The sequence below is a fragment of the Myxocyprinus asiaticus genome, chromosome 33 (genome assembly GCF_019703515.2).
Source record: "Myxocyprinus asiaticus isolate MX2 ecotype Aquarium Trade chromosome 33, UBuf_Myxa_2, whole genome shotgun sequence".
Lineage (NCBI taxonomy): Eukaryota > Metazoa > Chordata > Actinopteri > Cypriniformes > Catostomidae > Myxocyprinus > Myxocyprinus asiaticus.
Genome location: NC_059376.1, coordinates 29,575,948 through 29,599,772, shown reverse-complemented (window position 1 = coordinate 29,599,772; position 23,825 = coordinate 29,575,948). Strand labels below are relative to the sequence as shown.

General features: G+C 35.5%; 2 protein-coding genes across 2 annotated transcripts; both read left to right on the top strand.

The window, feature by feature from the left end:
- The first annotated feature begins 373 nt into the window (after window positions 1–373).
- Window positions 374–16,882, top strand: LOC127424659 (uridine-cytidine kinase 2-A). The gene is made up of 7 exons (XM_051670019.1): window positions 374–536; window positions 6,552–6,711; window positions 9,164–9,260; window positions 9,416–9,558; window positions 9,715–9,812; window positions 12,894–12,942; window positions 13,497–16,882. Exons 1-7 carry the CDS (start codon window positions 432–434, stop codon window positions 13,631–13,633), a joined length of 789 nt encoding a protein of 262 aa, XP_051525979.1. The 5' UTR covers window positions 374–431; the 3' UTR covers window positions 13,634–16,882.
- Window positions 16,883–18,962: 2,080 nt separating this feature from the next.
- On the top strand, window positions 18,963–23,696 carry LOC127424661 (protein mago nashi homolog). The gene is made up of 5 exons (XM_051670021.1): window positions 18,963–19,179; window positions 19,574–19,632; window positions 19,703–19,813; window positions 22,987–23,069; window positions 23,472–23,696. Exons 1-5 carry the CDS (start codon window positions 19,089–19,091, stop codon window positions 23,569–23,571), a joined length of 444 nt encoding a protein of 147 aa, XP_051525981.1. The 5' UTR covers window positions 18,963–19,088; the 3' UTR covers window positions 23,572–23,696.
- The last annotated feature ends 129 nt before the right edge of the window (window positions 23,697–23,825 follow it).

The following is a 23,825-nucleotide window of genomic DNA, read 5'->3' as shown; positions in this document are numbered from 1 at the left end:
CCCCCCTCATCACAGGTCCCGGGACAATGTTCCCAATTGCACCCCCTGACCATAACCACCACAATACCTTTTTGTAATGACATATTTCAAGCTCTTTAGCGTTTCAAAAAATTAAGCACTGTAATGTATATATAAGTATAATAACGCTATTAGAATTTCATGTTAATGTTCCTTATTGCATGCAGTGACCCATTAAAAGTTCAAAGGTTTTTAGTTGGTCTATGAGGGTGGTAAATTAGCTCTGTCATAGGTAAGTGGGGAGCTCTGCTAATTCCTATGAATTTTCTTCTAACAAATGTAATATAGCAAAAAAAAAAAAAAAAAAAATGCTCAAAAGGAAAAGACACAATTGAAAGGAAGGGAGAGGAGGAGCGCCGCCGCTGCTTGCCGTGGTAAAAGCAGCCTAGAGCTTCAGTGTGGGCACTGACAGCATGGCAGGAGACAGCGAGAGCAAGTTGGACAATCGAGCCGAAAATGAGCATGTTGTCAGGCAACCTTTCCTCATCGGGGTAGCCGGCGGCACTGCCAGCGGCAAGGTCGGCATTCTGCTTTACCTTACAGATATCCATATATTAGGGGATGTATATAATCGTCCCTTTTTGTGTTTGTCTGAGAGATGAGCGCAAACTGACCGCGTGGCTCATTGTCACGCGAAATCATCAGTGTGCTGCTGGTTACATTTATTATATTACTCGTGATTGACGTCTGTAATGTAAGAAAAAAAATGGACAGATTTACTTTTGGAATTGAAGAAGTGCTTTAATCTGAAAATATTCCGATTTTGGCCATTTTGATAAAAGAAAACAACTGATAAATGATAGTATTTTAAAGCTGTTATACACGTACAGTGAGAATGAGTGGCAATTTCTGTCCATTAAAATAAAGATGATTATTTTCCAGCTTTTGACAGCCCACCCACACACCATCGCCATGGACTTGGCAACTCATTAATACGTAAGCATTTCATTAAATGAAGTGCTCAAGAGCTAATTTTATTAGGCTACATTTGCGAAACGTGACAAGGTTATTAATCGGACTTTATGAACCGTCGCTTTAGTGTCGAGGAACATGTACCGACTGTCTTTTGTTGTTAGAAAATGATACTCGCGCCGGTTGAATCACCACAATCCCTCTGACATTCCATCAGATGCATTAAAATCCCACCAGCTGTTGAAGTTGAAATTACAGCTTTTAAGATGCAATGTGTTGAGAAGAAAGCATAACTTTGCAGTAATACGGTGTACAACATTTGCACTCGCCGGAGATTTTCTGATTGCCGGATGTTGTCAACTGTTGTCCTAGCAGACACGAGCACAAAGAACAGCGTCTGTTTGTTTCATTTGCTAAGGGTGTCTTGTAATATTAGAGCATGAAATAACGGTTTTATTTGTGTTGTCACTGATCCTAAATATCTAAGAAATTTTAACGATAAAGAGAAGTAATTGCGGAGCTTTTGTTGGTTAACGTTATTGAGGTCAGCGGCACAGTGTGTCACGTCTTACCTCGTGACGTGCGTAAAGGCGTGCGTAGCGCAGCGACGCGTCAAGACGGCTCTTTTATTTAAGTATTTGCCTTTGGACATATATTATATATATATATTTGTAATTTCGCTCTATATGTTTGTAGAGCATATTTTTCGGCTGTTCAAATACCAAGTTGCAATTTGATTTGGTTTATTAGAATAAATAATAAGTGTAATCATCATCACATAGTTTATTATTATTTTTGAAATGTTTCAAATTAGAATTTGTTTGTTTCTTGTCTGTTTCAATTTGCTTATCAAACATACATTTGTATTGCAAAGTTATCTGCAGTTTATGGGATATGTTGTGACAGCTGTCTCAGCTGTCAGGTGCACAAGCTTCTCTCTCCACCACACTGCATGGGAGAATGTGCTGTTTATTTCTCAGAGAATATGCTTTGACTGCTTTTCCTGAAGCAGTATGTTATCATTCTTGTGGGCATGTCCATCCTGAATGTTTTGTCCAGTGCTAATATATTATGCCTTGAATGTAGTGTCCTCAGTGTACTGCTTTAAGGAAACCAGTTTTATTTAGATCCTGCATTCTTATTGAAAATGCTTTTACCGAAGCAGATATTGAGGGCATATATCAACATTTAGTGCACTTTAGGTGATATTGGCATTACATTTCTAATCAGCAGCTTAGCTTGTTGGGTACACAAAATATGTGGGAATAAAGCAGGGGAGTCAATTTAGTAAGTACCGGCAGACTTTTTTCATGTCATGCTAGGTGAAAGGAAACGTTCACCCAAAAATGAATATTCTCTCGTCATTTACTCACCCTTATGCTATCCCAGATGTGTATGACTTTCTTCTACTAAACACAGATGAAGATTTTAGAAGAATATCTCAGCTCTGTAGGTTAATTCAATGCAAGTCAACTGGGTCCAAAACTTTGAAGCTTAGAAAGCACATAAAGGCAGCATAAAAGTTATCCATACAACTTCAGTGGTTAAATCCATGTCTTCAGGAGTGATATAATAGGTGTGGTTGAGAAAAAGATCAATAATTAAGTAATTTTTTTGCTACAAATCTTCACTTTCAAACAGCCCCCCTAAGCGCTTTTCTCTCCTAAGAGTATTTCTTCTTTTGTTTTTGGCTATTCACATTCTTCTTGCATATTGCCACCTAATGGACTGTGAAGAGAATTTATAGTAAAAAAGGACTTAAATATTGATCTGTTTCTCACCCACACCTATTATATTGCTTCTGAAGATATGGATTTAACAACTGGAGTCATAATTACTTTAATGCTGCCATTATGGGCTTTTTGAGCTTACATTTTGGACCCTGTTGACTTATATTGGGAAGACCTACAGAGCTGAAATATTCTTCCAAATAGTCTTTGTTGTGTTCCACAGAAGAGAGTCATATACAGCTGGGATGGCATGAGGGTGAGTAAATGACAAGATCATTTTTATTTTGGGGTGAACTATTCCTTTATGTTAGGACCCTTCTTGTGTCTGCAGTAATGGATGTATCTTTTAATTTTGACTTTCTGAACATAGACCCACTATACTGCAGATCAGTTACTTAAATACTAGGGACTATGGTCTCTTTCTCCTTCCTGCTGTAAGATTTTATGTATTTAACAACTCTCTAAACATCATCTTGATGAATCAAAGTAAATGATTGTATTTTTATTTTTTTAGCCTGCATGCCAGTGAGTCAGTGGGTTTACAAGCTTGACTAGTTCTTGATTATAGACTATGTGCACAGACTACACCAGTAAATGTCAACCACTGCACCACAAAATAGTTTTTAAGCTCTTTTGCTTAATGTATGGAAAAGCGTGAATATTACAAATTATTTATTAAGTAAATAAAGAGAAGGATGCTTTTCTGCATGCCTTATACTGTATTTGCCCTATCCCAACTATCAACTAATAATATCACAGAGCTTCAAGTTCTAAGTTATAGAGACTCTATAACTCAATGTTGATTGGACATTTAGATCCATCAGTTCAGAACTTCTTACACTCTAAAGTCAAATAAACTACATTGTCAAAAGGATGTGCTTGTTTAACATTCCATTTTAAAACCATGGTCACTTTGCTGCTATAACAGCTTCCACTATTGGGGAAGGCTTTTCACTAGATGTTGGAACATGGCTTTGGGATTTGCTCCTTTTCAGGCACAAGAGCATCAGTGAGGTCAGGCACTGATGATGGGCGATGCGGCCTGGCTTTCATTTTGTGTTACATTTCATCCCGAGGTGTTCAGGTCTGGGATTTGCGAAGGGAATTCAAGTTCTTCCACATTAGACTCACTAAACTATTTCTTAATAGACCTTGCTTTGAGCACAGAGGCATTGTCAGGCTGGGGCAGAAAAGGGCCCTCCCTAACACCATTGCCACAAAGTTGGTGACATTGGATGCCATTGCATTAAGGTTTTTTCCTCACTGGGATTTCTGGAATAGCCAAACCCATCCGGGACAAGTGGATTTTTGAAGAGGCAAGTGAAAGAGAATTTTAGTTGCCCGACCGGACAAGCAGACTTGATTTGAACATCAATAACAAAAAAATAACCAGCTATATTTGTGATAGCCTAGGCCTTTGTCCCTTATTAGAAAGTTCATATTCTTATTCTGCTGTTGAAAGTAATCCAAAGCATGTAATTTTATAATTCTCAAGTGAGCTAGTAACAGCTGCGCCTTGTTTGACTGACAGGCTGCATATGTGTGTGTGCTGAACATAAGCGTGTTCCGAAAATGCTCGTGCTAATGCATGCCTGAACGGTCAAATACATTTCAAAATTCGGCCAAAATGCCCGTCTTGGTGAGGTATTCATGTAAACACAGAGAGTGATGTCTAAAGTGAACATAAACAGTGGAGAAAAATGCGGATTTGTATTAAAATGTCAGACTTGTAAGTATAAATGTTAGCTAATAGACCTGCTGCTGTCTAGTGTGTCATAATTATAATCAAACAACCATAACAAGAAAGCGAGAAAACACTCGCTGCTCTTAACTGGGTAACTTTAGTAGCTTTATTAAGTCAATGTATTATAATGATACATTGAAGACCAGTAGTAGTTTTATGTTGCATTTCATTATGAATGTTTACTTGAATACTTGATAGCCTACTGCTGTTAAAAACATTTAAAGCTGTAAAAAAGCACTGAATTTTCTTAATTTGTGTTTTTTGTTCTATTATTTTTTATCTCTTTCTATTGCTGTTTTTTATTGTTATTTTATTACTGACTGTTTACTAGTTTTGAATAATGACTTAAGATCATGAAACTGTTCTTCCATAATTAACATATTAGTTAGTGTTATTATTTGTTGTGAAGCTGGTATTGAGAATCGTCAAATTTCACTACCGACCACTGAAATTTTGGTATTGTGATAACGTATATCCTTTATTGTACATGGTAGATCTTGCTGCAATAACATGATGAAAAAATAGATTTCATTCCATAGAAGTGTGAGCACCCCTACTGTAGATGATGGTGATGGAGGCTTTCCTTTATTTGACCACCGTACGTGACATAAAATAATTATCATATGCCAATAGCCTCCTCCCCTACCCAGTGAACTGCAGTTTACATTTCTGTTGCAGAGAATGAATTGATGAGTTGATTGCATAGGTATACTATTAGGGTGGGCGTCGGCCATAATTTTAGAAAAATATACAACATAAAATTCGACATGTTACTTGAGCATGTAACTTAAATGTCCTTTTTTTTTTTTCTCTCCGGACAAGTAACTTTTTTACTCGGACAAGTGAATGACCAATTTACTTATCCGGAGGACAAGCACATGACAATGCTTAATGTCGAGCCCTGCCATTGACTTGCATTGTAAGTGCAAACAAACATAATGTACAAGTGTCCTTCAAAAAATCTTTCTTTGTGTTCCGCAGAAGAAAGTCAAACAAGTTTGAGACAGCATAAGGGTGAGCAAGTAATGAGAGAATTATCATTTTTGGGTGAACTATTCCCTTTCATTTAAGACTTAAGTTTTGCTAAGTTAATGAAACCTTTCTAAATAAAAGGTGTGCCACAGAGTGTTGGTCTTTTGTAGAGTCAGTTTTATATTTGAAGGTAGAGAGTTGTTGCTGTTTCTCTCTTTTGTACTTGGGGACTGAGGTGTGTTTTGGCTCATAAGTATATTGTTTTTGGAGTTCAAGTGAGTTTTTATGAATCAAGTCTGTCTACAAGAGACCAAGCATTGCTAAGCTGCAGAGGGGTTCAGAATTCTCTCGCCTTGTAGTGACAAAATGAGCAAGCACCTGCTTGCTTGTCGTAACTGTTCGTTGTTTGTGGTTTGAATGTAAGGCATGTCAGCTGTGTGTGTATGTAGGCAATAGGCTTTGTTTAATTTTTTTAATAGGCCTGTTTCTTGTGTCAGCAAATACATTTAGGGATTGAATAGATGCTCAAAAGAAGAATTAGAAGGCATGTTGTGCAATCACAGAGCCAGTTCTGTTATGTAATGTTCTGTGTTTATTGTATGCCTTGAATTGGGGTTGGTGTGATTTCACTTCGTATTTTACCTCACGAGTGAAAAAGTTGTGTCATTTGTATTTAATGTGTTTCCATTAAACAGGAGGCTCTTGAACTACTGGTTATCTACAGGTACCTACAGTCTGAGTTGTTATTTTGTACTTATTATTTAGTCTTATCCACAGGATAAATGAAGATTGCTCATTGAAACTTGCTTTAAATGAAATAGTTCACCAAAAAAAAAAAAAAATCTGTCATTATTTACTCACCCTCATATTGTTCCTGTTTGACTTTATGTCTTCGGTGGACTACATTAGGAGATGTTAGGGGCAGAATGACAGTCTCATTCACTTTCATTGTATTGAAAAAAGATGCAATGCAATGGAATTGTGTCTGAGACTAAAATGCTACCTAACATCTCCATTTGTGTTCCATAGAAGAAAGAAAGGCATGCAGGTTTGGAACAAAATGAGGGTGAATAAATGAATACAGATGTTTTTTTTCTCTCTCCATTTTTGGTAAAACTGTCCCTTAAGCACATGCGTGGAACCTATTCACGATCTTGTCATCTCTTTTTCTACAGTCATCAGTTTGTGGGAAGATTATGGAGCTTCTTGGCCAGAATAAGATCGACCATCATCAGAGGCAGGTGGCTATCCTCAGTCAGGACAGTTTCTACAGGGTACTGACCTCTGAACAGAAGGCCAAGGCGCTCAAGGGACAATTTAACTTTGACCACCCAGGTAGACCATCATTTATTTAGTTTGTTTTATTTTAATTATTTTGGTTTACTTAATTTATGGTTTAAAACAGGAATTTTCAAACTGGGGTCTGCAAAAAAAAAAAAAAAACATTTGAGAAAGAAAAAAGTGAAGAAAAAAACAATGTCAACATTATTTGAAATTATTACTGTTTCATTCTAAAACCGTGGGATTAATAACAATAATTTTATTCCATTGACAGCCAAGTCTTAAACCATAAGAAATAAAAACAAACGCATATCACTTCATATATTGGGGGGGGGAATCAATTTAAACGTTTCTCTTTGGGTTTAAACATCTTACAGTACTATAATAGAAAAAAGACACACTGTCAAATTACTAAGTATATATTTTCCATAAAAAAATTTATTATAATTAATTTGACTTTAGTACAATGGCACTAGAAAAGCAAGTTATTTTAAATTTGCAAACAACGTGTCTTTATAATATCTTGTTTGCTATTTTTCTCACACAGGGTTCCCTTGCAAGGGGATCATAATAGATGGGGATCCTTGGCATCAAAACATTTGAAAACCCCCAGTTTACAACACTTGATACCTTCATTGCATTCTTAATTGTATTGCCACTGTTTGATGTAGTGAATTATTCTGAGTAGGGCTGAAATGATTAGTTGACGTTATCGACAACAAAATATTGTCTACAAAAATGTTTGTTGTCAGATAGTCGTTTGATCTCATTTAACAACATGAGATCACATTAAACTCTAACGATGACGTGCGAGAGCAGCACTGCAGTTCGCGCCTGACTTGAGGAGAGGAAGAATTACACAGCTCACAGTCCAGATGCACTCTAAACTTTCTCAGCTTCAGGTAATGTAGATCGCAACGTATGAGGGAATTATAATGCAAAAATACAAAATAAGTCAATACAGAAGCACTCTCGTTGTGGAATAAGGGGAGCTGGGGCTGCCGCTCCGCTGAAGCAAAACTTGCGTGTCGAGCGTCTTTAAAGGAAACACCCCGGCGTTACATCTTTAATGCAGTTATATTTAATGCGTTATAGCTTTACTAAAGTTCAAATAATACGGAAGCAGATCATGTAAATAACTACAAACTCTGAAACTGGCATTTCTCTGTGCAATCAGTGCCTCTTCTATGAGTTGCGCGAATGTCCCGATCTAATTGGGAGAGATTGAAACTGCATCCGGCTGATGCACACTTTGTCCCAGGGATGCTCATCCCTCAAGCGCGAGCACTTAATGCAGCTAGATTATAACGTGATGGCTCACGACTTATTGAATTATGATATATGTGTCACTCTGCATTTCTTATCGTGAAGAAAATTGGCAATACGCAGCTTTATTAATACGAGAGAGTTTGTTTTTTTTGTGAGTTAAAGATGGATTGAAGTGAACAGAAAGGTGAGAGTGGGTAGTCTTCACCCGTTATACACTGCAACAAAATATGTTTTTGATTTGTTTTTGTTTTGGGTTGTTTTCCAATATAAAAATCTAACACTCCTTTAAAACAACATACATTTTCTTTAGCAACTATACTGCAGAAGAAAAAATTGTTATCTGAGAATTTTGAATATAATATTAAAAATACAAATATTTTAAAATATCTAAAAATCCTTTAAAAAAGATGCATTCACCTGAGAAGCAGCATATAAGATATTTAGACTTGCTTTTAGAGAACAGATCTTGAATATATGTATATTTTGTCTTTACTGCACTCGCAGAAGTATAACCAAGTGAAACAATACACTTACAGTATATACAAAATACACATATATACAAAATACATTTATATTTAAGATACATTCTCTTAAAGCAAGTCTAAATATCTTATGTTGCTTCTCAAGTAAATGTATGTTGTTTTAAGGATTTTTAGACCATTTTAAATGGAAAACAAGACAGAAACACTTGATGACAATAGGATTTTTTGCAGTGAATTTCTTTCCTGAATTAAACTTAAAAGTAATTTTTTCCTTTTAATTCAGTGAATGTCATTTAGAGGTATTTTTAAAAAAGATGTTTTTGTCCTCTTTATTGTTAGTAAGCATGTTTAATACAACCTTTTATGTCGGGGCACAAGCTGAATAATCGGTTAAAAGCTAATGATTAATCATTGCAATAATCGCCGAATAGCCAAATAATCATTCTAATAATCGTTAGATTAATCGATTATCAAAATAATCGTTAGTTGCAGCCCTAATTCTGAGCAGAATACAGATTTGACAATAGATGCTGTCTGTGTACTTTGGCAGATGTGTGTGTGTGTGTGTGTGTGTGTGTGAGCCTGAGTGACTGTCTGCCTGACTCAGCCACCCTCACACACACTCATTCGGTGGCAGCAAAAAAGGCTTATCACCTTGTTCTAGAAATACCACCACCTGCAGATCTTGCAACCCTAGAACTGTTTGAAATTCTTTGCTGTGATCTTCTGTATCACCCTTGTTTTCTGTTCCACAGATGCGTTTGATAATGAATTGATAGTCAAGACCCTGTGTGACATCATGGAGGGAAAAACTGTCCAAATACCAGTCTATGACTTCGTTAACCATTCAAGGTCAGTTCAGACCATATATGAGAGTTTTTGGTAGCTATGATTGCCATTGCTTGATGTCGACATGTTTGGATTTGTGTGTTAGCATGAATAATGGCATTATGTAATCTGTTTGTTCAGGTATTTCCTGATTTGCTTGTTTTCCTTAAACATTGTAGGAAAGAGGAAACGGTTGCAGTGTATCCAGCAGATGTGGTTTTATTTGAAGGCATCCTCATGTTTTACTCGCAAGAAATACGAGATCTGTTTCAGATGAAGCTGTTTGTGGATACAGATGCAGATACACGTCTGTCACGCAGAGGTATGTGTGGGCTTTATCAAGATTAATTGGTCTCAATAAGTTCTTGGCAGAAACCAAGTTGATACACGGTGTGGTTATGATATGATAGCATATTTCATAGCAATTGGATTAATATCTTCATACAGCTCTCTCTCTCTCTTTCCCCTCTACCCTCAGTCCTGAGAGACATTAGTGAGAGAGGTCGTGACCTAGAGCAAGTGCTGAGCCAATATATAACATTTGTGAAGCCTGCCTTTGAGGAGTTCTGTCTGCCAGTGAGTTCTTCAACTTCCTTCTCTCTCCTACCTTAAATGATGACTTTGTAGTATTTGGAGAGGATCTGTGGCATTTTGTAATGATTTTTAGCTTGCACAGGTGTATATTTATTATAGAGATGTTCAGTTTGTAGTCTTAAAACCTGGAAGAGGCTTAACATTTTCACACCAGGGTTTTTAAAATAGCAGTTTGCAATTTATGAGTAAAATAAGGTCAGTGTTTTATGTCACTTGAAGAGACTTTCCCATTTTGTTCTACAACAATTACACAGTCATGCCTGAAAAAAATAATTTTGAATCTGTGTTTTAAAAATGTAAGTTGCTGATAAGTTGCTACTTAACAACAATGGACTACTACGGCAATTCGTCAAGCATGTAAACTCACATTCTAAATATCTATGAATTAAATATCTATCAATTAATGTAAGGTCTCAAAGCAGTCCTGGTTTTGATGGTAAAGTCTGCTCTAAGTGCTGTTCTCATTTCACTCTCAAAAGTTGAGTAAAACATTTAAAGAAATATTCTGGGTTCAATACAAGTTAAAATCAATCGACAGCATTTGTGACAATGTTGATTACCACAAAAATTAATTTTGACTTGTCCCTCCTTTTCTTAAAAAAAAAAACAACACAATGAAATGAAACACAAGTGAGGCACTTATAATGGAAGTGAATGTGGCCAATTTTTGGAGGGTTTAAGCACAGAAATGTGAAGCTGACAATTTTATAAAAGTTCTCACATTAATTCTTCTGTTAAAACTCATGTATTATTTGAGCCGTGAAGTTGTTTAAAGTCATTTTAGGGTTTGTTTACATTACATCGTCATGGCAATGAAATTGTAAAATTGGCTATAACTTTACACAGAAAAGGTTAGTAAGTGATTTTATCACACTAAAATCATGTTAACACACATACTGTATGTCTTGTGGCTATACAAGTGAGTATTTTAACATTCAGAAATAGGCCCCCATTCTCTTCCATTGTAAGTTGCTTCGCTGGAACCCAGATTTTTGCTTTTTTGCAAAGAAAAGGAGGGATGAGTCAAAATAAATTTTTGTGGCAATCAATATTATGACACAAATGCTGTCAACTGAGCTTAACTTGTATCGAACCCAGAATACTCCTTTAAATCCTTTTGCAGATTTGCAAACCGTTCTGTTATTGTCATTCTTCACACTATGACTGATACAGTTGTGCTCAAAAGTTTGCATACCCTGGCAGAAATTGTGAAATTTTGGCATTGATTTTGAAAATATGACTGATCATGCAAACAAATTTCTTTTAATTAAGGATAGTGATCATATGAAGCGATTTATCACATAGTTCACATAGTTGTTTGGCTCCTTTTTAAATCATAATGATAACAGAAATCACCCAAATGGCCCTGATCAAAAGTTACAAGGAGCACAATACTTGTTGACCCCTCTCCAAACATAGCGCTTATGGTTGTGACCGTAAAGCTCTATTTTGGTCTCGTCACTCCAAATTACAGTGTGCCAGAAGCTGTGAGGCGTGTCAAGGTATTGTCGGGCATATTGTAACCGGGCTTTTTTGTGGCATTGGCGCAGTAAAGGCTTCTTTCTGGCAACTCGGCCATGAAGCTCATTTTTGTTCAAGTATTGTCGTATTGTGCTCCTTGAAACAACCACACTGTCTTTTTCCAGAGCAGCCTGTATTTCTCCTGAGGTTACCTGTGGGTTTTTCTTTGTATCCCGAACAATTATTTTGGCAGTTGTGGCTGAAATCTTTCTTAGTCTACCTGACCTTGGCTTGGTATCAAGAGATCCCTGAATTTTCCACTTCTTAATAAGTGATTGAACAGTACTGACTGGCATTTTCAAGGATTTGGATATCTTTTTTATATCCTTTTCCATCTTTATAAAGTTCCATTACCTTGTTACACAGGTCTTTTTATAGTTCTTTTCTGCTCCCCATGGCTCAGTATCTAGCCTGCTCAGTGCATCCACGTGAGAGCTAACAAACTCATTGACTATTTATACACAGACACTAATTGCAATTTAAAAAGCCACAGGTGTGGGAAATTAACCTTTAATTGACATTTAAACCTGTGTGTGTCACCTTGTGTGTCTGTAACAAGGCCAAACATTCAAGGGTATGTAAACTTTTGATCAGGGCCATTTGGGTGATTTCTGTAAACATTATGATTTAAAAAGGAGCTAAACAACTATGTGATGATATATGGCTTCATATCAGTCATGTTATCAATCATGTTTTCAAAATCAATGCCAAAATTTCACAATTTCTGCCAGGGTATGCAAACCTTTGAGCACAACTGTATATCAAAGTGCCCCAAAACTCTCTTGTTTTCATCTCCACTCATAATGTGATGTTCAGCCATCTCTGTTGTGAGTGTGTTTTGAAAGTACCCCCTCCCTTCCTCCAACCCCTTACCACTCCCATTACCGCCCACATTTTTACATTTGTTCACGCCTATTCCGTGAGTCTTTTTTCAGTCTTAGTTGTAAACAGTTATGGCTGAACTAGGGGGTTTCATATTTCATTCTTTTTAGAATCACTTGTTAGCAACTCTTTTTTTTTTTTTTAAGTACACAATGGTTTCAAAATATTTTCTGTTTGAGGCAAGACTGTGTAAAATTTAATAGTCTTGAACAATTCATGAAATACTACTAATGCAAACTAATTTTTTTTTTATTCATAAATTGAAAACCGCTATTGTAAAACCCATTGGATATTCTTGAGGGAACCTATGGTGAATACATTTTCTGGGTTGGCCTACAAATTGGATGTTCTGACTGAAGAGTTGTATTGATGTTTACTACAAAAGCTGAAAGGTCTAAAATAAAATATAAAAAAACATTTACTGGCGCTTTTTATTCATTTCAAATAGTGTTATATCAAGGTGTTTAAAGGTTATCCAAGATAGCGTTTTCTGTTTATGAGAGCGCATGATTCTGGCATTTTATCAAGAGGAAGCGGGTGGTGAAATGTTGGAATGTTGTTATTTTTCTAGGATGCCATCTTGAGTTTTTTTATTTTTTTTTTTTCTTCTTCTCATGGCTTCTTACATTGTTTTTTTCCTCCTATTTGTTTTGCACTCAGACAAAAAAGTATGCTGATGTGATCATTCCAAGGGGAGCCGATAACCTGGGTGAGATTTGAGTGTTTATTTTCCAAATATTTAATTAGACTTTACCAGGGAAGAGAGGAAACACAAGTACTTTGATATGGAAATGTTTTGGAATAGTTTATCATATAGCTTGTTTTGAAAGAAGGAATGTTTTGAGGGTGCCAAGCAAGGTCAGGTTTAGTCTAAACTTTAAGCGTTCCAACATGTTTTGTCTCTTTCTCACCCAGAGTGTCTTTTGATACACAGATACTTCAACTACAAAACTACTTGTGAAACTAGTGATAAAGCCATAAAATAATGTGGTTTTAATCACTTTGACCAAGAAACACATGCACTAGAGAAAAAAAAAGGTCTCGGCTGTCTAATGATATAATGAAATGTTTCTACTCCAAATGTTGCTGAGATATAATCATTTAAATGTTTGCTAAATCTTTTTCCTTTTTACTTTCATGCATAAAACTCAAAATGTGTCTGTCTAAAGAGACTCAAAATAATGTTGTGATGTAATGTACTATGTATATAATATGCTTTCACATCTAAACTCCATGTTCACTTGTTCATTTATTTCCCTCCAGTTGCCATAAATTTGATAGTGCAGCACATTCAGGATATTCTGAATGGTGGCTTGACCAAACGCTTGAACGGCTACCTCAACGGCCACAACACACCTCGTAAACGGCATCCCTCAGAGTCCAGCAGCAGGCCACATTGACCTGCCCTCCCCCAGAATGTTAGGGAATTCAAGAGAGACAGATTGTTCAAAGGAGGGATGCAAAAGTTGTGGAGGGAAGGAAAGAAGGATTGCTTGTGCATTCTGTTAATTAGCCAACACTGTATTTAAGACTAAACGAATCAAGCAGAAATGTTTCAAGAATTTTAAAGACCGCCTTCTTTTATTTCGTACTGCTTCCATCTTTGTTTGTTTTTTGACTGGCTACACTTGATGTTTTAACATTTGGAAAGAAAATAGATCTTCTAGTTCTGGGATGGTAAAAGGTCAAAATGGATTTTCCTTTACTATTTATTTCAGTTTATTTTCATGTTATGTTTTGTAACTCTTGGAAAGTGTTCGTTGAATAAATTGGGGATTGAACTTCTTTATTATTATTATTATTTTAACCATGGTTATTTATTTATTTATTTTTTAAAAAGGACAACATTTGCAGATAACTATTTTGCATCATCAAAATACCATCAGAGGCCAAAGACAAAGGATGTTTTGAAATTACTTTCTTTTCTGTTTTGCTTGGCAGTCATTTAGTTGGTTTATTATTGAGTGTTCTGGCATTATTTGCTTCATGTCTCTCTAACATCAGTGTTTCTTACAAAGAAAAATAACTTGCCTACATTTCACTTGAAATTTTCAGGCAGTGTTGCTGTTTCACAACAGGCCTCTCAGGGTGCAATTATTAGTATTGAAAACAATAACTCCGAGCTAATATAGTGAACATCACTGATTTGAAAACTGGCAGTACTTAATAGACTGAATTTACAATTAAATCTTACAATTAAATGATGTCCTCATTAGGGGTAGTTCCTCCAAAAATGAAAATTCTCATCATTTACTCAACCTCATGCCATCCCAGGTGTGTATGACTGACTTTCTTCTGCAGAACACAAATGCAGATCTTTAGTAAAATATCTCAACTCTGTAGGTCCATACAATGCAAGTGAATGTTGGCCAGAACTTTGATTCTCCAAAAATAACATAAATGCAGCATTAAAGTAATCCATTGGTTAACCACTCCAGTGGTTAAATCCATATCTTCTGAAGCGATATGATACGTGTGGATGAGAAACAGAACAACTTATGTCCTTTTTTACTATAAATCTCCATTGATCAGCACCGAACAGTAAATGGCAATATGCACAAAGAATGTGAATCACCAAAAAACAAAAGAAGAAAGTGAAAGTAGAGATTGATCACATCTGGGATGGCATGAGAGTTAGTTTATGATGAGAGAATTTTCATTTTTCGGCAAACTATTCCTTTAAGCATATTTATGTAATGTAAAACCAAACCCATTGGTTGATTGTGCAGAATTGCACTGGAGTGTTATTAAAAGCAGTAAGCTATGTGTCAAAAGAATTATGTTCATATACTATGCACTGTACCATTGACTCTAATAATGCAATTTGATACTCAGTTCATAGCGCTCTTGAATTAGACTTGGTGTGTGGCATTTAGGCAAAAAGTTGAGATGTTTACTTGACATGAATTATCTTCTCAGAGTCTCTATCCTATTTGTTCACTTTGCAATGTCTCTTTCATGTACTTTCATTTAGTTTTTAATTGACCTGTGACTATTACAGTATTTCTCCAGTGTTGTGACATTCTAGATGTCCGTACCCATAAAGTGTACACCATGATGCCACTTTGGTCAGTCTTTTGACAAAGCTCACCAAAGAGTTCATTTAGTATTTTTTAACATATATTTTCACACTTTTCCACAAGTTGTCTGATATATACACATTGCTTATTTTCCCCTGTAGCCGTAGAGCTGCAGAGAAGCCATTTCGTGGAACTCTGTGGAAATCAATCAGGTACTTGGGATGTGAGTCACCCACCTGTTAACCCAGGATTTTAAATGAAAAAAATCCAACTTTAAAATTTGACCCTTATTGTTAAGTGATCCCATGTCTTTTCCTTTTGGTTTTTGATTTGAAATTTTCAAACAAACTTCCACTTACAGCTGGGTTACTCATTGAAATTGAGAATGACTGTTCTTATTAAGTTTAATTTAAATTTTACTGTATTTTCTTTTCTGGCTGACCTATTTTTATTTTATTTTTTCCAGCATTGCTGCTATGATACAGGGTGACTTATTTACCATCCAATGTAAAGAATCCTAAATGATCAGTTATTGATTGATGTAAATGAATATTTATTTGACTGTGTGTGTGTGTATATATATATATATATATATATATATATATATATATATATATATATATATATATATATATACATATATGTGGTATTCAATTAACTTGGTCATTAATTGATTTGAGATTAATGACCGATGTTCCTAAAGTCTGAATCTATTACAGTAGATTTTGTGCCATCATAAACCTTTGTATGTTGAAATTTTAGAGACTCCTTTGTGTTGAATTTGATATGTCACATGTCTTAGATAAATATGTGTAGATATTACATTTCTAAACAACACTTGTGTGGAAACACCCAGTATCGCACCTCTCACCCACTATTGCAAAGGGTTTTGAAATATTAGCACAGATTTAAACACCAGCTTTTGACCACACAGCCCTACTTGGCCCTGACTGCATTCATTAATTCATACCTACGCATTAAATCATCTCTTAACAGCTTGTACACTCAGTGTGTAATCCTACTTGGCTGAAAATGATGCAAATATTCTAGAAATTATTTTTACTGAAATGTGTAGGATTCCAAAGGTTTAAGTTGTTGCAACTGTCATCATATGCGCAATTAATTAGTTGGTTTGTATTTGTGTTGATATCAGAAAGTAATCCCAGACTGGAACAGTTGGTTGTCTGAAAGCAAAGAGGGCGTAGCTTTGGGGAGATGTCAAAAGTGTGGTGTTCTGCATGATGGACTATTATATTTTTAAACATGTTTCTTAAATTATTGATGCCTTTGAGTTTAGGTGCTTGCTGAGTGGGGGTCCTACTAAAAGAAATTGCAGAAAAGGTTGCATGCTCAAAAGATGTTGTTGGCCAAACAGAACCAACATAACAAGACTTTACAACAGCATTTCAGTCACATTGCAATGAATATTACTAACATTTTATCTTAAAATATTAAAATAACTCTTGAAGCTGGAGAAGTAGATGGGCTTTTTTGTTCCTTTTTATGTATTCATGTGTGGTTCAATCCATAATTATTGTATCATCCTGTAAATGTGTAAACAATTGCAGAAAGTTGTATGACAAAGTGATTGACAGCGAAGCTGATTCAAATAAAAGTTTTTGTACTCCTCATGCTTGTTAAACTTTGGTTGCCTCGAGTGAATACACATGGCCATCTGAGAGCTGTACAGTCACATTTGCTGGTGCCAGACAAAGGTCAATGCCTCTCTTTTGAGAACTTTATTGCAAGCTGAACAGAAGTACACAATGGTCTAGATCAGTACAAAGATAACATGAGAGCATACGTCAACATAAAAACAGTTCAGGGGGCCTATGTTGTCCTTTTGGTCACCCCATAGAAATAGGAAAATGCCACATTGCACCTATAACTTTTTTATTTATTTATTTATTTATTTATTTATTTATTTTTTGAGGTATCTGGTCTCAAGCTAAATATAAGTGTGAGCTGTTTCCTCTTAAGAGTGTTAATTTGAATGAAATTGGGGGGATTCTGTTGAGGAGATTGTTACCTTGGCATAAAACTTTGTAAGGATGAAACATCTTGTGCCTCTCCCATTCTTGATGGTAGCCTACCAAAAGAAAGTTTAAGTTTTGCATGCAGAGAGATTTGTCCATTTATGGTTGGGTTTTACTAAATCTGAAGGATTGTCAAGGTCTGCATGTATCTCCCAGGCCGTATTTGTACCAAAAGCATTTACTAAAGAGTTAGACAAATTATTATTTGATTTTGTTTGGAAAAATAAGCTTCATAGTAATTACTTAAAGAAAAATATTTTATGCAATACCCATGATCAGGGTGGTTTGAATGTTTGCATATACAACGTCAAATAACACTTGACTAAAGAACTTTGTTAGAAATAGTTGCTCTATGTGGAATGTTTCCCCTAACCATTTACTTGAACGACTTGGTGGTATTAACTGTTTTCTTATATATAGTTTTGATGTTGACAAAACACCTCTTAAATTATCTAATTTTCAACGTCGAGTCCTTCTGACATGATGCATGATTTTTAAACAAATGTTCTCCACACACTTTTTTTATATTTGGAACAATAAGTAGGCTACATCACACTGAAACAGATCACTGTTTTTTAGACAGTGGTTTGAGTCTGATTATTAGTTGGTCAGTTATTGAATTCTGGTCAGATTTTGAGTATTAATGAATTGTGCTGTAAATTTAAGCGATATATTTCAGTCAAAGAATACTGTACTGTTGTGAACTCAAATTCTATTAAAACTGTTCAGAGGTCAAAGCTCAGTGTAAAAGCAGGGTGTAAAGATGTAGTAATATTTCTAAACATTGGTGTTTTTTTTTTTTTTTTTTGTTGTTGTTGTTTTTGGGTTGTTTTTGGGGTGGGTGGGCTGGTGGGTCTAACTGTGTTTTTTTTTTTTTTTTGGGTGGGTGGGCTGGTGGGTCTAACTGTGTTTTTTGTGAGTCTAATGTTTCTAACCCTCCTTCGAAATATGTGTGTGGGTAAATATGTTTCCCTCGTTTGTGTGGGAAAATAGGCTGTTTGGAGAGTTTTTACTCGTTATTGCAACAAATTAAACTAAAGAGGGACCCTTAAAAAAATACTCCGAATACTGTATATCCTGTGAAAGATGGGCTACATTAGAGCGCCTTCATCTGGATTTAGTCTGTTTATTTTGAAATGGTGAAAAAGAAACTTGTCCAGTTATTTATTTATTTTAAATGTCCTAGTTCAACTTCCTTTTGGCATGAGATGTCACATTTGATGAAAATCAATTTATTCCGGAATATTTCAACAGATTTACTTCATTCAAATAAATATGACATTTTAAAAATAAACATTTATATAATTTGTTTGTTTTTGTTGTTATGGAAAAAATAGATTCATCAGAGTACGTGGAGTTATTTAAAACCCAATTTGTCTAATTTCCAAACAGCCCTTGTTATTTATTTTAAGTCTATAAAATGTTTTAAAAAAAACAAGAAAGCCAGGAAAACTTTCATTGTTTAATGAATTTATTTGTGAATATATATTTATGATGCTCTTTTATTTCTTTTGTTTTAGTTTGTATTTGTACCGTTTGTCTTTAATATAAAAAAAACAAAAACAAATAAAAAATAAAAATAAAAAACAAACATCGGGCCTAGTCAAAAAACAAAAAACAAAAAAACATTGGGCCTAGTTGCCGCATCATCATTATGCGACTATTGCAAAACGTCATAGAGCGCTCTGCAGTACTCATGAGATCCCATATTGGTCTTTTAAGCTCAAGCGATTCATTCAAGAAGAGTGTGCATGCGGTAATTCAGATATATAGGCCCTTGCTAGAATATTTCCACAGCGATGTCCACGAGTGACTTCTATCTGAGGTACTATGTGGGCCATAAAGGGAAATTTGGCCACGAATTTCTTGAATTTGAGTTCAGACCAGACGGTAAGTGAGGCGCCAACTTTAGCTTGCTAACGTGCTAACAGCCTTTATATTGATATGCAGTTTGCACGCTTTCCTTTGGCCTAAAATTTTGCTTTTCAGTAGTTTGGACTTTGTTACTGTCTGATTTGTGTTGAGTAATGATACATGTTTATAGTTTTGTGTAAAAAAACAAAAAAACAAACAAACATTTACTAGTATGTTAATGAAATTTGGAAGAGCCATAGAGTTGACCACTTACTAATAAGCAGAGGCGTTTCAGTTTAGTTTATCAAGTAATATTTCTTGTAAAGAATAATTATTACATTTTTTATACTAGGATATGTCAAACTGACTTGTAAAGATGCTTTCACGTAAACATCTTTTATGGATAATTATTTTTATTTTTTTTTTACAGGCAAGCTGAGATATGCAAACAACAGTAACTACAAGAACGACGTGATGATCAGAAAAGAGGTAAAGTCTGATGACATCACCTCAGTAAATTTGCATTATATGGGTTTTACATTCTCTCCCCCCGTTTCAGGCTTATGTTCATAAAAGCGTGATGGAAGAGTTGAAGAGGATCATTGATGACAGTGAGATTACAAAAGAAGACGATGCTTTGTGGCCTCCTCCAGACAGGGTCGGCCGACAGGTTTGTGGGCGACAATTACACCTTTTTACTTCACTCTTGCAGAATTATGTTTATATTCCAAGTAGAGCTGCACGATTCTGGATAAATTGAGAATCACGATTTCTTTGCTTAGAATAAAGATCACGATTCTGAAGAAAAATTCTTATTTCAGTAATTTATGAAACTTGGACATAAGGGTAATAAAATAACATGTAATTTACTAGAGGTTCTGACAAAATGTTCTTTACTTCAATCTATGCAAAAATGCAATAAAGTTGTCAATCAAATATATAAATTTAGAATGTCCTTCATCCACAAGAATACATTATAAACCAAACAGCACTTTGTGATTATTGCAAAAAAAAAAAAAGAAAAAACCTTTAAAAAAAACGGCATAATAAAAAAACCCAATTTAACCTGTTTCTCACATGAAGTAAAAAGCAAAACGAGCAGAAAAAAGCTTCAACAACAGTTCTGTTAACTTTGTATTACACTTGTAAGCAAATATGCAATAACACTTATTTTACAAAAGTTGTTTTTAAATAAATTTACAATTTAAAACAATGAATGTAAAAATTTCTCCAAACTAAAGGAATTATTCATCAGCCAGTAATTAAAGAGAACAGAGTAAACAGTGCTTTAAGTTTTTCAGCAACAGTAGCAATTAAAAAAAAAAAAAAGTTTAAACATTTTAATTTAATGCAAAACGAAACTACTTAAATACGTGTGTGCAACACAATGTATATCTAACACGTGTGATAGATATACATTGATTTGATGCAGTAAGAATGTCTGAATGCCTATAACAGACAGCATGCAGCTTATATACATTTAGAGTAGGGATGTGCTGAACGACTAATTTCACTGACGTTTAAACTGAAATTTTTGAAGTCAACTAGTCTAAAAAGAAACCAACCTTCAGAAAACAGTTTAAAAAAAAAAAAAAGTTTATGCAACTCATTTAAAATACTTAATCTATTCCAAATTCGAAGCCAAATACCACTGTAAATACCTTGCATTATGATCATTGTAAATTAAATATAGAACATGACACGCATTCACTGAATCAATGTTAGCGAATATTTAACAGGCATATTTATTGAAAACAACTGAATGAATCGTGCAGGACCAATAGAGCAACCCAGCCTGGTCTAAATGGAATTCGCCATGTAAAAGTTACTTAGCGTATTAAAACAGTCAGTACATTGTTGAAAATAATTAACAGGTAAACTAAACCAAATCATAAAAAAAAAATGCACTGAAAAGTTGCGCGTATTTCACGACGTGCAGTCGTGCATTAGCCATTGATCTAATATGACAGCTGTTCGGTAAAGAACGTCAACCAAAAATAACATACAAGCATGCACAGATGTAAAGACGACTCAAATGTGAAAACATCCATAGGGACTTTCAAACACTGGAAATCCGATTCCTGCACCACCAAAGTGATTTCATAACTACTTTGCTGAGTTTGATTGTCTAGCGAGAGGACATTTTCCTGCGCGCGCCGCGAGTGAGAGAGGGAAGAAGCACGCGCAGCCTGAGGTGAAATGAAACTTTGTATCTGCTCTAGATATCCACTTTTTTTTTTAAATAAAATGTATCATTAATGCTACTTAAAATATGTAACATTAATATGACAGTCTTTTAAGCACAGCCTCTGTAAAAATATAAAGCCAAACGTAAATGTGTAAAAATGTTCATTTTAAAGGGGAGAAATATTAACCGACTGGTAATTCCAGTGTCAACTAGCAGCATCAGAACCGTTTAGTCGACTAGTCTCGTACATCCCTAATTTAGAGACTGCACAGATCTAACATTTTGAAGAATTTGTCCCGTCTGCATATTCATTAACGACTGTTTTTGCTTTAATATCTCGTCAAGACAGCGCAGATTTAATCCCATCTGTTTACACTCTTGTAATTCATTAACAGCTGTGTTTACATGAATATCGCCTAAAGAGGGGTATTTTGATTTAAAAACAGCACACAGTCTCGTGCAGTAGCTCTGCATTCATCACAATACACAAGCGCACTGGCAGCCAGACTCACATATGTGAGCGTTTGTGAGCAGCCGGCTGTAATCAGTCGGCGCACAGGAAGTGAATTTAGTCAGATGTTGGGAATGGCATTATTTTTATCATCGGTGGCTATTAAAATATTGAACTGAACAGAGATTCTGTCACACTCCTATCTAATTGTGGCTGCACCCTGCAGTTTGTAAACCACTGTGCTGGACAAACGTCTTTGTCCGTTGCATTTTAGTTTTATTCAGCGTCTCGTGCAGGAGCGCTGTGTTCTGTAAATGCCATATAGTTTATCAATGTTTAATAACGCGTCTTGAAGTGCATTTTGAATTGAAATTTGACCGCCTTACAAATGCATGCCACTGGAACATTAATATACATTGCAGAATTTTTGCCATTTCCAAATGAGATTGCGTAGGTGTCTGAATCGAGATCGTGATCTTTTAACGATTAATCGTGCAGCTCTAACTCCAAGTATATATTTGCTTTTCAAGTATTGTCTTAATACACCGATCAGCCACAACATTAAAACAACCTGCCTAATATTGTGTAGGTCCCTCTCGTGCCGCCAAAACAGCATCTCAGAATAGCATTCTGACAGAGCAGTTATCTGAGTTACCGTAGACTTTGTAAGTTCAAACCAGTCTGGCCATTCTCTGTTGACCTTTCTCATCAACAAGGCATTTCCATCTGCAGAACTGCCCCTCACTGGATGTTTTATGTTTTTGGCACCATTCTGAGTAAATTCTAGAGACTGTTGTGTGTGAAAATCCCAGGAGATCAGCAGTTACAGAAATACTCAAACCAGCCCGTCTGGCACCAACAATCATGGCACGGTCCAAATCACTGAGATCACATTTTTCCCCATTCTGATGGTTGATGTGAACATTAACTGAAGCTCCTGAGTCGTATCTGTGTGATTTTATGTACTGCACTGCTGCCACACAATTGGCTGATTAGATAATTGCATGGATGATTGTTGGTGCCAGATGGGCTGGTTTGATAATTAGATAAGTTGTTTTAATGTTGTGGCTGATCAGTTTATAGTCACTTTTATGTGAAAGAATTACATCATGCATGAAGTTGTTCGTGCAGAGACACTGTCCAGTCATTTTTCTGGTCACCATGTGGATCTTAGTCCTAATCCTTATCCTCTGTCCATTTTAAGGAACTCGAGATTGTCATTGGTGACGAACACATCTCATTCACAACTTCCAAAATCGGATCTTTAATTGATGTCAACCAGTCCAAGTAAGTATATTTCATAGATGGATTCTTTAGTTCTGGGCTGTAATCATTCAGCAGACCCATTTATCCAAAGTGATTTACAAATGAGGAACATCTAAACAATGTATCAGATAAGAGCTAACCATTGTAGATCAGTGAAGCAAACAATATTTACTACATTAGACAGTGCCAAGTTTCAAGAGTAGTGCAGAATATTATTATTATTTGTTTTGTTGAAAACAATAGATTTTTTTTTTCTTCAATCACATACAATTGGAGCTGCAATTATGTTGGTTCCCAAAAAAATTTATTAGTTCCCTTTGTATACTCATAAGCAATGTAGCATTCTAAAATTTCATTTGTTCTTTTTGTGATCCGTGTTAACGTGTGGTAACATGCATTGGTGATCTTGTTCTTCCTCTTCAGGGACCCAGAAGGGCTCAGAGTCTTCTACTATCTAGTCCAGGATCTTAAATGCCTTGTATTCAGTCTCATTGGCCTTCACTTCAAAATCAAGCCCATCTAACTTCCCAGCTGCTTTTACTCTGGATGAAAATAATATTTTAATTATTAACATTTTCAACATTTGTATATTGCTTGATGGGTTTGCTGTCTTTTTTTTTTTTTTTTAATAAAACTTGGTCTACTGTATTTTCTCCGTGTTTGTTTCTCCATTTCAAAAGCACACAATTCTCTGCAAGTGGGGCTGAATGTGCATAAGATCTTAGGTGAGATCTTAAAGGAATATTCCAGATTCAATACAATTTAAGCTCACTCGAC